At 35.2% G+C, this 17,262-nt stretch overlaps 1 protein-coding gene across 1 annotated transcript; it reads left to right on the forward strand.

Annotated features, from left to right (window-relative positions):
* Positions 1 to 540: 540 nt before the first annotated feature.
* LOC113804086 (protein FAN) lies at positions 541 to 16,980 on the forward strand. Its single transcript, XM_027354917.2, has 21 exons — positions 541 to 703; positions 2,843 to 2,984; positions 3,538 to 3,662; positions 4,517 to 4,607; positions 5,298 to 5,411; positions 6,084 to 6,269; positions 6,521 to 6,592; positions 7,908 to 7,967; positions 8,897 to 9,039; positions 9,413 to 9,575; positions 9,829 to 9,983; positions 10,590 to 10,768; positions 11,332 to 11,463; positions 11,798 to 12,037; positions 12,300 to 12,496; positions 13,363 to 13,457; positions 13,813 to 13,913; positions 14,212 to 14,475; positions 15,051 to 15,192; positions 15,546 to 15,655; positions 16,716 to 16,980. Exons 1-21 carry the CDS (start codon positions 687 to 689, stop codon positions 16,805 to 16,807), a joined length of 2,820 nt encoding a protein of 939 aa, XP_027210718.1. The 5' UTR covers positions 541 to 686; the 3' UTR covers positions 16,808 to 16,980.
* The last annotated feature ends 282 nt before the right edge of the window (positions 16,981 to 17,262 follow it).

The raw sequence follows: 17,262 nt of genomic DNA on the forward strand, positions 1-17,262 counted from the left end.
GATGTGTGTTTATTATGTTGTTTGTTTGCGGCGAAGTGTAGCGCGGTTCTTACAAAATTAATTATTAAGAAGGCTGTCTGCTGGGTGTATGAGAGTCCAAATGCATGTCAGGGTCGTATTTTTCTAGCTGTTAAAAATTGTTTATCAATAAAGAATGCAACAGAAAAGTCTTTTATCAACAAGGGAAGTTGCATGAGGCGTCAGGTGTGGTAAGCTTGATTGTTCGTTTCCCTTGATGGACTCTTTTGTTTATATTAACTCCAGATCAAGGTTAAATTTGACACGTCTGTCTGATAATGATGATCCGTTTTGCCATGATGCAATTTTAAAGAAAGCACTATTGATTTGAATAAATAGGTAAGTATGCAATGCTTCGTACTTTATTTTATAATAACTCAATCTAGATGTACAGTGTGTTCAAAGAAAGTCGTTCTATGTTTAAATTGAAAAGATAAAATGTATTTCAAATCCGAATGTAAAATAAAATTCACGAACAAACATGAAAATAGCAAAATACGGGTGGGGAAGGCAGCGAATCGGACGCGTTCGAAATCAGCTGTTTTGAAGACGCTGGAGACAAGTCTGATACTGTGAATCTCTCCTTTATATAATTAATTCCGCGACTAAATCAACACAACAGCTTTAATTGCCAGCCATGTCAGGTTCCTGAGTGACTTACAAGCAGCATGGAAGGAAAAGACAGGTGAGGAAAAGCGAATTAACAGAGATAAAGATGGAGCGAGAAAGTGTCAGTAACCTTCGTAAGCGATCAGTCGATTATCAACAGATTTTACAGGATGTCATTCACAGATCGAGGATGTCTTTGATGGAGTGTGTCGTCATTTTCTCGTTGCTCTTCATCGTTTTCAATTCATTCAAGAGCTCTTATGGAAACTTTCTCCGGAAGTCAGGTGTATCCGACTGCCTTCACGGTTGGTCGCTCTCCTGTCACCTTCGTAATTACTGACACTCGATCATATGATTGCCTTTTTCACTCTTGTTTCTCATTCTCGTGTTCCATTACGGTTGTGTGGTGTGTGTTTAATTTTGATTAGGGTGTTTTGTCACTTTAATTGGACGCTGTTGCTATGTCTCGGTAAGACAGATTAAGTGTTTAATTGGCAGGTGAAGTTTATTTTTTTGGTTTTAAGATTGTATGCCCTATTTTTGAGTATTGATTTCAAGGGAATTTCGTGAATTGTATTGTGTGAATAGAGAGGAATAAGAAACAATGGCCATGAAGTAATACTATGTGAATTGGTGCAACAATTTATTTAGTGAGAGTAATGTTAAGGCCACAACTGCTTATTAAAATTTGCGAATCTATGCTTACACATGGAAGTCTGGTAATGATATGGTCTGCGTGCTTGGTTCTACAGCAGAAACAGACAAACCCCCACGATATGTGATTGGCTGTTGAAATGTTGTCAACGAAGGAACCAGCCACTGTTGTATGTCGAGGACCTGTTCTGAATAATCAGCTTTTCTTCTTATAACAGAAATAGAATTGGTTCGGATTTTATCATTTTCATCTTTCCATCTTTAGCGTCTGTTTTTAGATATGACACTTGTGTGGATCTTCTTTTCTTATTATATATTTTCAGTTCAGAAATTATTTAGAAGTGGGTAGAATTTGTATGATTGTTCAGTATTTAGACTAGTACTTCTAGACCACACAAACAGTTATTGGCATTTTATTGGTATAAAGTCCTCGGTTACGAGGAATGTCAGATGTGGTTATGCTAGTGATTCCGAGTAATCCTTTGCTTGATCCTGTCAGTGAGTTAGATAATGGCTTAGACATGGTTCATCTCCCTCCATTAGGCACCGTTCCTGCTTGTAGGGATTGAGTTTATAGGAAGATTTTTGATGACAGTTTCTCAGTGCTGTATTCTGAAAATAGATCCAATACAGAATACGGGATCATTTGGCAACAACTATAATCAAACAGAATTATGACACTAACATTGGTGTCACCGTAATTTCCACTGATACTTCGTGATGCCAGAAACGGTTTCAGCATATAAAATGGTTAAGGTGTTTTGGAGTAGTGAGATTTTCTTGATTCATATCGGATAACCATTTCTTGGAGGAATTTGTTGCCAGGGACTAGAAGATGTAGATGTCAATAGTGATAATCATTCTTTGTATTTGAGAGTTGTTCATTGCTTGACATATATATTATTTTGTTTGGGTTTATTAAAGTTTCAAAATATACTATAAAGTTAAGACCTAATGTTTGTAGTATTAGGAAAATTGATAGCTGTGAATTTTGCAGTTGAAGATATTATAATTCCACTATTTTGTGGATGCCTCTTAATGTTTTCAAGATTTTATACACTTTTAAGAACTATTTTTCAACTTTTTTTTCTAGTAGTAGTTTAAGTGTTAAGGAAAATCAAGCACAGTAGACTAATTGTTCAGTTGTTGACATTACTTCTGATTAATCTCTATTAACTGAAATGTGTAAGAGAGGTATGAGTCATATATTTACAGAGTATGGTCTAAAAATACACCAGTGTCATATAGATTTCTGCAGAGGATAGCCCTTTGTATTAAGGGTCGCTAGCACTTTTGAATATTATGAAGTGTAGTCTACCAAATGCAGGTGATGTTGTTATTTGCTTAGATATGACATTAGCTAATGATTTATTGATTTTGAGAGGGTAAAACAGAAAAATTATAATTTCAATGTTTGATTTGTTTTAATTAATTCATTTAACCTGTATGTCATTAGCCATCTATTTCTTTTACTCTGCTGTTTGCTAATGTTGATACAAGTCATAGAAATAAGGTAACTGATGTATATAGTCATATTTAACGTGATCCTTATCTTTTCCAGATTTTCACTGCTCCTACTTGAACCAGGCGAAATTTACTTCGAGGACTTCGCAGCCATCTATCACCTTCCAGAGGAGGTTGCCAAAAAAGAAGATGGGTGGGAGACGATATGTGAGGATGGACAGCTTCGAGGGAGGCTGAAGGTTGGTGAAAAGTTTATATTGTTTTGTGTTGGAGAAAGTAATGTTAGTATATATTCTCTCTCTCTCTCTCTCTCTCTCTCTCTCTCTCTCTCTCTCTCTCTCTCTCTCTCTCTCTCTCTCTCTCTCTCTCTCTCTCTCTCTCTCTCTCTCTCTCTCTCTCTCACACACACACACACACACACACACACACACACACACACACACACACACACATACACATACACATACACATACACACACACACACACATACACATACACGCACACACACACACACACACACACACACACACACACACACACACTCACTCACTCACTCACTCACTCACTCACTCACTCACTCACCTACCTCAAACAAATAATGATAAAACAGATACCAACCCCAGGCACTTTGCAAAAAGAAATAGAAGAAAAAAAAGAAAACATTTCTGCCACATTAGTTACATCAGATACCACTGAGGTTTATAAATATATTCTATATGAATATCTGTTCATGAACAGATGTTAATTTTATGTAGCTAAAATTGTTTATTGATGGCCCCTTAATCTTCCAGGTTTGCTCCAAGTCACTTGTGTTTGACCCTCGAGACACCCGGGCTCCAATCATCAAGTTCCCTTTACGCTCATTCGAGTCTGTTCAGGAAAGTCAAGGAGAAGCAAAGAGTGAACTTCTTAGTAGGTGAGAAACTTGGAATTCCGTAGAAGTTCTTATAAAGATTGGACCCTAGCAATGCATGTGCTGATTGACCTCTGTAAGGGAAAGGTTATAGAAAGAAATACTTGTTAAATGTGCCTTTATTTATTTATTTACTTATTTCCCCAGTCTATTTCCATATGAATTGATGCATCAGGTATTGTAAATGATACTAGCTCTATTGTCCCTGTAATGAAAGTATACACTTAGAGGCTATCCTAGATTTGGAATGCAGGAGGGGATAGAATGTAGCATAACTATATTGTGAATGCTAGATTTCCCATATTATGTGACTTGAGACCTAGTTTCCTGGTCCTTTGGGCAGTCAGTTGTGGACAAATAGGTAAGGAAGTACCTTAGTCCATGTTTTTCTTACATATGATCTGTGACGTATTGTGTAAAAGACTAATGAAAAAGATAGTTTCTATTTATGTTCTTATGTTTTCTTAAGATGGTAGCACTTGTAATCATATACATAGGTAAACATCATTCTGTGATGCAGAGAAATGCTCATTTATTTTGTTTGATACATATCAAAGTAACTATCAGTACACTCAACTGTATTACATAATTGATAAGATTGTTTGGATCTATTGATATCATGAAAAACAATTGGTTTACATTTCTTTATTTATCCAGTAGAGTTAAATGAATTTCATACGATAGCTTCCCTATGTGATTTTGTTTGAAGGGAAATCCAGGATTTACATATTTCATTTTGATTCATAAGCTATAGTAGTTTATTGTAAGCTTTGCCAAATTTGCTAATGATTTCATATTAATTGAACACGTGCAGTTTAGTACAAATTACTGATGAATAAGTCTTTTTGTATTTTCAGTGACGGTGATAGAACATTCATTGAAGTAAAATGTGGCATGACTGTAGAGATGTTGGAAGGAAATATTCTTCAGCCTTATAAATTTTGCAGGGTAAGAGAGAATGTTTACTTGAACAGTTTGTACTTAGTAACTGTCTAAATGTTATTCTGTTGTATATTGGTGACTGGTGATAGTAGAATATAGGTACTTTTTAGTACCAATGCAAAATGTTCTAAGTAGTGAGAGTTAGTTAATAAAAAAAAAGTATTTTGAATTGTGTGTGTTTTTTTTTATTCTTCCAAGCTAGAAGGGGATATCTTCAATATTTTTGTTGTGATTTCTTTGCTCTGTCTTTTGTAGAGAGAGAATTCAAATGCAACAAAATTTTCATCTTCCATTTTTTTTTATTATTATTATTATGAAAAAATAGATGAATTGGAAGGTGACAGTTTGTTAGTAAAGGTTAGGGATCTTTTTGAAGCTGTAATATAGAGATATCCTTCTCCCTAAGCCTACAAAAAATATAGGAAAATAGCTTGGGAGTAACTAAATATGATAGCTCAAAAGAAGTGCAGATATCATGGTTTACATTTAGTAAATAATTACAATTCAGTCTCTTTGTGTTATCTTCATTCTTGCAAAAAAAGAAATAAAATAAAATAAAACAAAAAAAAATGTAGGTCCATTAGCAGATTGTCCCCTTAAGCTTGATTGGTAGCCACTTGAGTTACATACTTAGTGACAGGACTGAAGGACTGATGTTTCTCATCTTGTGGGCTAATTATTTGCATTTATTCACAGGAGGTTCACAGCCACACTTTTGAAATGGTGTATGTGAAAGCTTCAACTGTCTTGCCACAAGTATGTCAGCTGCAGAGAGCTTCAACGTTGCCACCGAATGACCAAAATACAATGGTAAGGTATTTTATGCTTTTATTATTTTTCTGTTTTAGTATTACATTGTGAGTTTGTGAGTAAAAAGTGTACTGCTCCAACAAAGAATTTACTGTATAGAAAATGTAAATTGTCTGACATGTAGTAACACTTAGCAGAAATGCAGAAATACTACTACTTGATGAATGTTGGGTGAAGGAGTACAGTTATGCAACATACACCTGAAAGAGAACTCAAAAGGAAAACTTCCCTTTTACTGAACTAACGAAGATCTCGCACCACTTCCTCTCCTCCCTCCTAGCCCAAGTTGGCATGCTCTCATCATGTGTTCTTTCTTTATGCTTTTATTTAGATATTTCAACCAGCAGCTTTGATCTGTATCAATTCCCAGTACTCCTTGTTTCATACATGCAATAAAGAAAAAGTGTTTGTTGTGTCCCTTATTTCGTTTTCGTTCATTAGTATTTGATTTTCATTGGTTCACTTCTCTCATATGTCAGGTTGATATCTAGTGAATGTATTTATTTAGTGGATTTTCCATTTTATTACAAAGGTTGTAAATCTATAAAATTTGTATATCAGTGTCTATGTAATTAGATGGATGTTTTGGCAATGCACTTATGTAAGTAGGATATTTATTAGAAAATGTATATGTATCCTGAATAGATATTGAAAAAGAGAATTATTCTACAGATTCAAGCTATCGTAAGGTCAAGGCAAAGAAGAAAAAAGTTCGACCGCTCGTTGCTCGAGGACATCTCAGAAACGGTAGTGTTGGAGAGCCAGGCAAACAAGGTCACGCCCCTTGTGACCAATCCTGGGACGGTTCTGCTTACAACTTCGACACTTTATTTCCAGCCACACAATAATGCTGAAAAGGTAATTTATTGTTTATTTATCTTTTATGCTATAATATTGGGATTGTGTATTGTACTACATACGGCATTATGAATGAGGAGCTACGTGTTTTCCTGTGAATCTTTGTATTATATGAAAACTGTTTTGTAAGATGATTTCTTTTATTCATTTACTTGTAATTCTAAAGATGATACCTTTATTTATTTTTGATGATAGTAATATGTAAATGTGTAATATACAATTATAGCCTAGTATGATTTTTCTTCATCCAGTTTCCAGTCATAAGAATTGGTCTGCATGAGATCAGACAAGTCATCAAACGACGCTTCTTACTACGGCAAGTTGTAAGTATTAACGGCCTATTGTGTTGTTGTTGAGCAGTGATTTTTTTTATGTTGGTTGGTTTCTTTTTTATTTCTTCCTTTCTTTTTTTATTTTTTGCTGTGTCTTTTTATGTATTTTGAAAGTGAGGAAAAGGCTTAGTTTTGATGAGGAAAAGGCTTAGTTTTGATGTGAAGTTCGAACATGAACAAGATTGGGTGACAGAAATGAGGAGATAAAAGATTTGTGCTGCATTTTGTTGATTTGGTGTTCACAGTGGTATCTTAGTGATTAGCCTTGAGTGTGACAACACCTATTTGACATCACGATTGTAGGTGGTGAACCAGAGTTTTGTATGTTCTATTTATGCCAGCCAGATATTAGATTGGTTCATAGTGTTCTGGGTAATGTTCACACCATAAGCTGGGGCACCAACTAATCCCAATCAGCCCGAATGGCAAGAATACATGCCATGCCTACGGTGATATAACTTCTTCTATTGTCTTTACCCACAGCTGGCTCTGCAAGTGCTTAGTCACTGAGGAGTTAGTTGTTAGTCATACCTTTCTCACCTGGTTACCTTTTTCCTTGATTTTTTAGAAGCTTCTGTATTGTTTTATTGTGTTTAATGTTCTTAATATTTTGATAACAGCTTACTAATCGTAATATCAATAAGAATGATAACTTTCTTTCTTTCTTTCTTTCTTCCTGTCTTTTTCTTCCTTCCTTCCTTCCTTCTTCCCTCCCTCCTATCCTTCCAGTAAAATGGTTAATGTTACTTATATGCAAAGCATCATCAGTACACATCATCCAAATGCCATCTCATTCACAATGAATTTTATGTACTGTAGAATTGCAGTGCATGTAGATATATCTATATATTTCCATTGCAACAGGGCAACCCTTTAATCTTTGATTTATGTTTTTTTTTTTTTTTTAATAAGAGAAAGTGAATTTCTGATAGTTATTATGGTGATATAATTACATATTTGTTTTATACAAGAAACCTGTAATTGAATTTGATATAATCTTCAAGTAACCTAAAAAAAGAAAAAGATGCACATGATAGGTGCCTGTGATTTTGCTTATTTAAGACAATATAATTATTTCATATAGAAAAGTAGAAAAGAGGTGTATTTGTCTGGTTTCGAATATATCTTCATCAGAAATACATGTATTTATGACGAAGATATATTCCAAATTGGACAAATACATCTCTTGTATTGTGAAGATATTCATTCTCATTCATACCCTTCTGCATTTGTCACCATGAATACAGTTCATAATTATTTCAGACATTGCAGAATAGATGAATAATTACGTGCTCATATTCCTCAGGGCTTGGAGGTTTTCTGTAGGGATCAGTGTATGGTCAAGCATCTTCTGCTGACATTTAAGGTATTTGCTTATATTTTGATGTTTCATTTTATAGAAGTATGTGAGTTATTCATTTTATACCTTTCATTTCTTTTGAATTTACTTAAGAGTTTCTGACTTTCTTAAACTAAGTTCATTTATTGTGGCCAAGGTGTATGTGTGTGTAGTTTTATAGTATTAGATTTTCAGGAAGAATAAAGAAAATATATCATTGGTTTGAGTTGTATTTGGCAACACAAGCAGCACATCATGGAATCCCTTCTTGGTAGTGAATGAGGTATAGATGATGCAGTGAACAAGCTAATGATAATAGTTATTGAAATACAAGTGTTTCAGGGATAGAAGAAAATTATAAGATCAGGATGGTCAAGGCTGAACTGTTAATTCTGTCCTAGGATCAATTGCACCAAATCTTGTTTTATTCCTTATTCAGAGAACTTGTGTATACATTTGTTATGAGCATAGAGTGTTACAATGTTTTTTCAATTTTTTTCAGAAAAAAAATCTGTTGACTAAAGATTCAGGGTAACTACCCCGTAAAAACTTGCAGATTATCATTGAAATAATGTGTAAACAACATTGAAGAGATTTGAAGTGGGAATTTTTCTAGATCTTTTAAAATTTCTTTTTCATTTGAGTCCAGATTATCTCAATTTTATAGACTAGACTGGCTCATTACTTTATAAGGTCCTGAACAAAATTTGATCAGGGCTTCCCACCACCTCAGCACACCCTATGCTTTTGATTATTATCAATGCCTGATAATTCATTCAGGGTAGTTATTTATCTCATAGCCAGCTAACATTAAATTACATTTTTCGTATGACTTTCATGGCCACGGCAATGGATATCCAAATTAGCTGCTTAGTGCGCTTGTACTTGGAACCAACCCTGTTTTTGAAGTGTTTGAAAGTATTTCTATTATGTTAATTATTTTTTCTCTCTCTCAGGAGTCAGAAGAAAGAGATAACCTGTATGAATGCCTGGTTCAGCAAGAGAATGTTAGTGTAGATGACATGCGACAGGACAACATCAGCTATCAGTGGCAGGCAGGAGCCATATCTAATTTTGAGTACCTCTCATATCTAAATAGGTGAGTTAATTAATGCCGGAGAAATTTGTGGTATAGAATCATACTTAATAAAGAAAAGGAAAAAATCGTAGTATATATGTATACATTTTTTTCCAACAGGAAACAGCTTTACAAATAGGCAAAAGAAGTTTCAAATCTAATGACATTCCACAACAGTTTCCTGCAAGAAAATGATATAAATGATTTCCTAAAAGTTTGAATTTAGAGATGACATTAGTAAAATCCTTCATACAGATCTGATCATGTTTGAGTGCAGCAATATCTAAGAGAGAGATATATCAATTTAAGAATTCCAGTTTGTCGAAACAGGAAGAAAGGCCTCTGAAACACTCGGGCATAGCATATCCTTATACCAGCAATTTCTTTCTTCCAGCCAAGCAGATCGTAGTGTTAATGATTTGACGCAGTATCCGGTATTTCCGTGGGTACTGGCAGACTATGTTAGTGAATCCTTAGACTTAGGAGATCCTGCTATCTATAGGGATCTATCAAAACCTGTGGGAGCCCTCAATGAATGCCGACTAAAGCGACTAAAGGTGAGACTAAAATAAATGTTTGTTATTTCAGTTCTTCAGCTTTTTTATTTTATTACTATCATTATTATTGCTGTTATTATTATTATGATTATTATGATTATTATTATTAATTTCTTTGATATGTATATATGTTTTATATGATTTCAATAATTGTAGACTTCATCTTAGAGGCAGTGGAATATAAGCTAATAATAGAAATAGATAGACTATTCATACAATCTTTTCTAACGTTATGATATTTAAATGATAACAGGAGCGCTGTAAAGACATGCCAGAACCCAGGTTCCTGTATGGCTCTCACTATTCTACGCCGGGATTTGTGCTATTTTACTTAGTGCGACAGTACCCGCAGTATATGCTGTGTCTTCAGAATGGACGCTTTGATCATCCAGATCGCATGTTCAACAGGTGTGCTTACCTTCGGTTGTTTACCCTCAGCTTAAGACTCGACCAATTTGTCTGAGATTTGGTTATGTTTGTACTGGTGTCTTACTTTATTGATTTATTTTAATGCAAGAATATACTCCTTGCATTTTCTGTTGGTGTATTAAGGATAGATGTGTGATTGCTTAACTTCTGTAGGTAAATTCAGATATTTTTGATACAACAAGGTCATTCAAGTGTGTTGCGTGGGGTTCCTCAGTTTTGTAAGGAAGGAGAGGGAAGGGAAGGGAAGGTTGGCCTGCTACTCAACCATATTTCTTTGTGTGACTGTTAAGGTCTTTCACACTGATGTTTTGTAATGGTCCATGCTTAAACACACTGTGATTAATTCAGTATTTATGTAAAAACCTTTAAACCCTGTTAGAGTTTGAGGATTTGAGTTAATAAAGAGTATTTTTCAAATATTGGGAGTTTGAGTATTTTATTCTAAGTAATTATTAGATTGATAATCCCCTGATGTTTATATTTGCTGGACATTAAGTGAATACATTACTGGAATACATATTCAGTACAAATTCTTGATATAAGTAGTAGGCCTGAATTGTAATAAAGCATTTATATCATCCCCAGCCTACCAGATACTTGGTACAATGTCACAACAAATCCTTCAGACTTCAAAGAATTAATCCCAGAGTTCTATGACTTGGACGGCTCGGCGGACTTCCTCACAAACTCCATGCAAATAAACTTTGGAGTGAGACAAAATGGAAAACCAGTTGGGGATGTGGAGTTACCCCCTTGGGCCAAAGGTAAGAGTTTGCAGGTCATCATTTTATTGACTTTTATTGATAGTGTGTAGGGACATTTGTATCAGTGCATTTAAGAGTATCTTTCAGGTAACAGCTCTGTGTTCTGTTATGTAAAACCCCTTATTTTCCTTTTCTCTCTCTTTTTTTTTTTTCTTCTTCTTTATAGTATTTGATAAGTTATTTGTCAAAATTTGTTTGTATATTGATGGCTATTTTGTTAGCTGTATGAATGGATTATATATTTTTCTGGAAGTCTTTTCTCACACCTTATACACAGCTAAGTTCAAGATGCTCTGGCGAGTATTGATACTTTTAATATTTCTACTTTGATTATTTTGAAAAGCAAGTTGCAGTATCTGTGTATGAATAGAAGGGTGATCTGTGGTTGGTTTAGTCTACCAGTGAACTACATTAGGAATGACAAAAAACACGTGTACAGGTAAAAGCACAGACAATACACAGACCCACACTATTATGCACGTATACATGGACTTGCATGCACTTGATAGAACTGGTTTGCCAGGAAAGTTGTTAATAAAATCTTCTCTTTTTAATCACATCAGGCCCAGAAACTGTGATTAAGACTATGCGAGATGCGCTTGAATCCGAATATGTATCACAGAATCTTCATCTGTGGATTGATCTTATATTTGGCTACAAACAGAATGGGAAAGAAGCTGAAGAAGCTGACAACTGTAAGTATATTCACATTCGAAAATACTCATGAGATTTCTGGATTTTGCATCAATTGTCTGATGAAGATACTTTTTGGGACTTCATTTCACTTCAATTGTCTGATGAACATAAGTGCTAATCTCTATGTATTTGATATTGTCTAATTTTGGTAAATGTATACACTGTGTACAGTATCATATCAAGGAATGGATATAGTGTACATAAGCTTTTATATACCAGAAGTAATTGAATACTATTACATAGATGTGTCATAAATATCTTGTATTATTTCTTTATGGTGGATCCAAAGCATTTGTACAGACATGGTGATAATTGTGTGTGTTATTATTTCAGTGTTTTACCATCTTTGCTATGAGGGCTCGGTTGACCTGGCAGCAATCACCGATCTGAACGACCGGCTCGCCCTAGAGGTCCAGATCACCGAGTTCGGACAAGTGCCAAAGCAACTCTTCTTGAAGCCCCATCCCCAGAGATCGCGGTCTTTTGGAGTTTATGATTCAATGTACTTGAGTAATGGAATCTCGGAAAGCAGTATTTGCAACGAGGTAGAGGAAGAACGAGCAAACAGTGGAGGCAAGTGATTAAGAGCTAACAGTAGACGTGATTAGTTAACATTTGCATAATGTCTTTTAGGGAAGATCTATTTTTGCCTATAGATGAAAATATTCCCGTATAAAGCTGTTAGATAGATAATGCTTTGTGGATGGTATTATAACTTGTGACTCATATTTATGCATAAATACTGTATTTATTTTCTTATTACTTTGTAAATGAATGCAGAAACACCATGTCAGAGTTTAGTATTATAAACCTTTTTATATATATATATTTCCAGAGAGCAATGAGAATAAAACCCTCAATCCTAGCTCCACATGTCTCTGGCAGCGTTTGGCCGAGCTCAGATTACTGCGGGAGTGTAGGGCGCACAGAGAAGCCATTACAGGGGTCGTCTTCACAACAGACAGTCAGAATATCCTCTCAGTTGGCCAAGATGCATTGCTAAAGATGTACACTTTGCCAAAATTAAATCAGGTGAGGTTGTTAGGAGTTTGAACCATGATGAGTAATACAGAATAGATAACATTCATAAGCATAGTAGATTATATTCATACGCTTTTTTGTACACTGTATACATTCACACCTCCAAAGAACAGCAATACTGATACCATTATAAGTACCAGTAATAGCACTACTACGAACACTGGTGCCAAAATTAGTGGCGTTACCTAGGACTAACATCAACACTAATAACAGTGCCAGTGACAGCAGTAGTATCAACATCAATACCATTGGTACTGACATTACCAGTACCAATGTTATTACCAATACATATAACTTCTCCAGTGTCCATATCCACCGCTCATATCAATACTTCAGATATGCCAAGTCTTTCCACATGCTGGAATGCAGAGGGATTTTGATGCTACAGTTTTTTATCTAACTTTGAAGCCTGGCTCAGATATCGCAGAAAATGAATTAAGGGGAACCTGTACATGGCTGAAACCCCAAAGCTGTAGGTAAATTCTCTTTTATTCTAATTTCCTGTGAAGTTACTACACTATTTCATTCTGACTGAATATACCACGTTTATTTCAAAATTTGAACAGATAGGTAAATGTGATAGAATGTGTTAACCATCTTGATAAAGGCCAATTACAACCTTACCAGATGTGCTTTTGTAAGAGCATCATGACATCATACATTACTTTAACTAAACACTTGGCAAAACTGGTGTACTTGGTATACTTACACAAAAAACTTTCATAATTGCACATAATCCTTACACATGAAAAACACATGAAAAGATGTACCAACTTAGGAATTTGATTATAATTGAAAATAAAGTAAGACAGTATTCATTTACTTGAGAGAATTAATTAATTTTCCACCATCTGTAGGTAAGAAGTGTGCGCATTAGCTCCATGGCAGCCTCATCTTGCCTACACCTTCCGGGGACAGACACGGTGTTGGTGGGCTCTTGGGACAATACTGTGTAAGTATTTGCAGGGACATTGAATGAAAAGCTTAGTTAAGATTTTAAAATGTAGATGAAAGAGTTTGCTTGCTATAGATTCATAAAACCGGTATATACTGAATTGTAGAATTGGCTTTGTAGATATTGTAGAACAGTGATAGTATATTATGATCATAGAATATAACTGTAATACTGAATTGAATGACCTTCCAATTGTATGTATTGATACACAGACTCTGCACTTGATTTGGATTTGATATCAATCCATTGATATGTGCTTGAGTTTATATTACACATTTTTACATAGACTGAGCCACTATTTCTTTTTTTTTTATCTGAAGACTGAGCAACTATTTTGATTTTTGTATTTCAGATACAAGTACAGCTTAGAATTCAGCCAAGTTCATCCGTTGTTGGAGGCACATTGTGATGCTGTGTCGTGCATGCAATGGAACCAGGATGTCCTTGTGACTGGTCAGTTTTGTTTTTTATATCTGCTTATTTTTGTTTTCTTTTACTAATTGCAAGTTAAGAACTCATATGAAAATAACATTTGTGGATTTTTATTATTAGAGAGTATATGCAGGCTCAGCATATACACATAATACAGTAGATTTGAATGTCTATATGCAGGACTTTCATGTATACAATATAGAGATGTGCTTGCATGTGTAAATGCATGTACATTTTATTGTTTTTTTGTGTATGTGTCTGTTATATTTATTGCATTCTCCTTGATAACTAGAAATAATGCAAATCCTGTTAACTTTAGGTTCCTGGGACTGTACTGTGCGCACATGGTCACTAGAAATTGGAGCCAATGGAAATGCTCAGAGAAAAGAGAGAGACAATAATGGGAGAGGAAAAGGAGGCTCAATGTCCGCTGGGGAGAACATCATGTGTGAAATGGACCATGACTCCCCAGTGACGTGTGTAGCCCTTCATCCTGCTGGATCTCTCTTGGCCTCTGGCACACAGGATGGCACCCTGGCTGTGTGGCTTCTTCCAGCTGGTGACTTGGTGCACCAAATAAGTTGTACGTATACATTTTCTGTATTGGATTATTTGGCAGGCACTTCTTTTTCTTGTTTGTTTTCTTATTCTTTTTCCATCTCTACCTCTTCCTCTTCCTTGTTTTCCTGTTTATTGCTGAGCAACTGAGTGTCATGTGGCATTGTTTTTTTTTTTTTTTTTTTTTTTTTTTTCCAGTTATTTTGAATGTGCTGAAATTGTGCAAATTTTTCTTTGTTAAGCTACTTCTTACTGGAAAGACAAATTTCATGCCAAGATCACTATATACCTATGAACCCATCCTGCATATGGGAAATTTTAGTTGGGAGAAGGGAAAATGAGTTATAACTGGTTTTTGTTACTTATGTATTAAATGAATTACTCATATAAGACAAAGGCTAAGTTACCTTAATCCCTGAAACTGAGTTGTTTGCCATTAAAAGACAAAGAATTTTGTAACATCAGAAAAGAAAACATGTCAGCTGTTTTATCAAATATGTGCTATTCTATGACCCCTAAATATGTCTAATTTCAGCAAAATTTGATAGTAAACTGTATATCGTATGATAGAAAACCTTTAAAACATAATTGAACTTTTAGGTCACACCAGCAGCGTAAATGCAATAGCATGGAGTGACAACGAGGACAGAGTGTTGACGGCTGGGGATGACGGCCTCTTGACAATTGTAGATGCTCATCAAGGCAACAAGATTTGTATCCACGATTTGCAAGAAAATATAAGGTAAGTTTTTTTCTACAGAGTCTGAAAATAGATCCAGTACATAATACAGGATCACTCAGCAACAACTAAAATCAAAGGGAATTATGATGCCAACATTGGCGCCTCATGACGCCAACGTCGGTGTCACTATATAAAATGAGTTAAAGTTTGAATTTTGTACAGATAAATGAGCAGTCTTGACATGCCTTTATTCATAACATGAATCAACAAATTTGTCATTCCAATAGAATTTATCACTATGTTGGATATAACAACAGGAACATTCTTTTTGCTCAGTAAGTGTCTTAAGAGAAAAAAATAAAGAAAAACCCTGACCTTTTCATGCATTTGACACTGATTGCACAATATTACAGATGCGTGGCATGGGAAGGACGGCTGGTGATAGGCGGAAGTGTCAGCGGCGACGTCATTGTGTTTGACATGGGTACCGGAGCTGTGATCAAGAGGCTGACTTCTCACACTGGTTTGTATTCTCGCTGAGGTTTATTTCCGTGAATCTTTAGCCCTAAATGGACTTTTGTCAAGATGTCATGTGTGATTTGATATTTTCAGATTTTGTTTTTGTTGGAATTTTCAAGTTTTGGAATTTTCTCTTCTGTACTGGTTTTATGGTAAAAGAGGAAGAAGATAGATTAGGTGACCTTATTATCAAAGTAGCCTACTTGATAAGTCATTTAGAAATATGCAAAATAACAAACAAATGTGAGTAGAGACTCCTCAAGGAAAATAGAATAAATACATTTAAAAAACTACATGAAATATAATCCATTCAAGGAATATATCATCAAAAAAGAAAAATAAACTTTTGGGAACATAATTTTATAATGGTTGACAGTAGGATGTTTGATGCTAGTTTACATGAGTAAAAGTGAGGTAGAATATGAGAATCCAAGGGAAGGAAAATAAAGATAGGATTAAGATCAGAGGAATGAAACTAAATGAGTGAGATCAAGAAGTGCTGTAAGTTTTTTTTATGACAATTTCATGTATTTTCATGTACAGAATGGTAAAACATGATTTGTTGTGATCTTAAATTAATACTTGGTGATGGAATTTGTCTTCTCCCTTACCTTTTTTCTCCTCTTCCTTCTTCTTCTTCTTCTTTTCTTCTTCTTCTTCTTCTTCTTCTTCTTCTCATCTTTTCATCTTCTCCTCCTCCTCCTCCTCCTCTTTTGCCTCCTCCTCCTCTTCCTCCTCCCTCTTTTGCCTCCTCCTCCTCTTCCTCCTTTACCTCTTCCTCCTCCTCCTCCTTTGCCTCCTCCTCCTCCTCCTCCTCCTCCTCCTCCTCCTCCTCCTCCTCCTCCTCCTCCTCCTCCTCCTCCTCCTCCTCCTCTTTACCCTCTTCATCCTCCTCTTCCTCCTCCTCTTCCTTTTCCTCTCCTTTTAACCAATCCTCATCCTCTTCATCCTTCTCCTCCTATTATGAAAACAGAATTGATAAACTATGTTCACTTGACATCCAAATGTGTGTGTTTTGTGTGTGTTGTGTTTGTGTTCTGAAATAATACTACATTTGTTTGCAGGTCCAGTGACATGTTTGGCTATATCTCCTGATAACCAACACCTTGTGACTGTCAGTGAAGACCGACGCATCATTCTTTGGGGTACAGATTAATGGAGCGTTATCTGACTGCGAAGATAATGTTGCGACTCCTTACTCTTTCCTCATTATCCACGCATTAAGCGATGTATTTTTAAGCGTGTCTTGGTTTTTATCCTGGAGAGCATTTGATGAATGATAAAAGATATATGAGATATATTGTTATAAATTATAGTTGTCTGAATACAGCTGTTGCTTTCCTTCTCCAAGTTATTTAGAAATCTCTTGTATAGGTATATATTTATAATAATGGCATAATATATAGCACTTCCATTTACAATAGACATAAGGATCAAAATGAGTGATTTAGTTTGTGTAGTTTAACTCTTTGTGATATGATATCATGCTTTAACCTTATGTATCTATTTTTATTAAGGAAGGAAAGGGAAGTGTCCATGGCTGAAGAATAGTTTAGTAATTAATAGTTACATGTTTATAGCACAGGGATGATAATTATCATCATTACTTTT

The sequence above is a fragment of the Penaeus vannamei genome, chromosome 42 (genome assembly GCF_042767895.1).
Source record: "Penaeus vannamei isolate JL-2024 chromosome 42, ASM4276789v1, whole genome shotgun sequence".
Taxonomy (NCBI): domain Eukaryota; kingdom Metazoa; phylum Arthropoda; class Malacostraca; order Decapoda; family Penaeidae; genus Penaeus; species Penaeus vannamei.

Coding starts and splice junctions, on each gene's coding strand:
- LOC113804086 (XM_027354917.2), top strand. Junction 2,985..3,537: donor AGCTTCGAGGGAGGCTGAAG/GTTGGTGAAAAG, acceptor TTAATCTTCCAG/GTTTGCTCCAAGTCACTTGT. Junction 5,412..6,083: donor CGAATGACCAAAATACAATG/GTAAGGTATTTT, acceptor ATTATTCTACAG/ATTCAAGCTATCGTAAGGTC.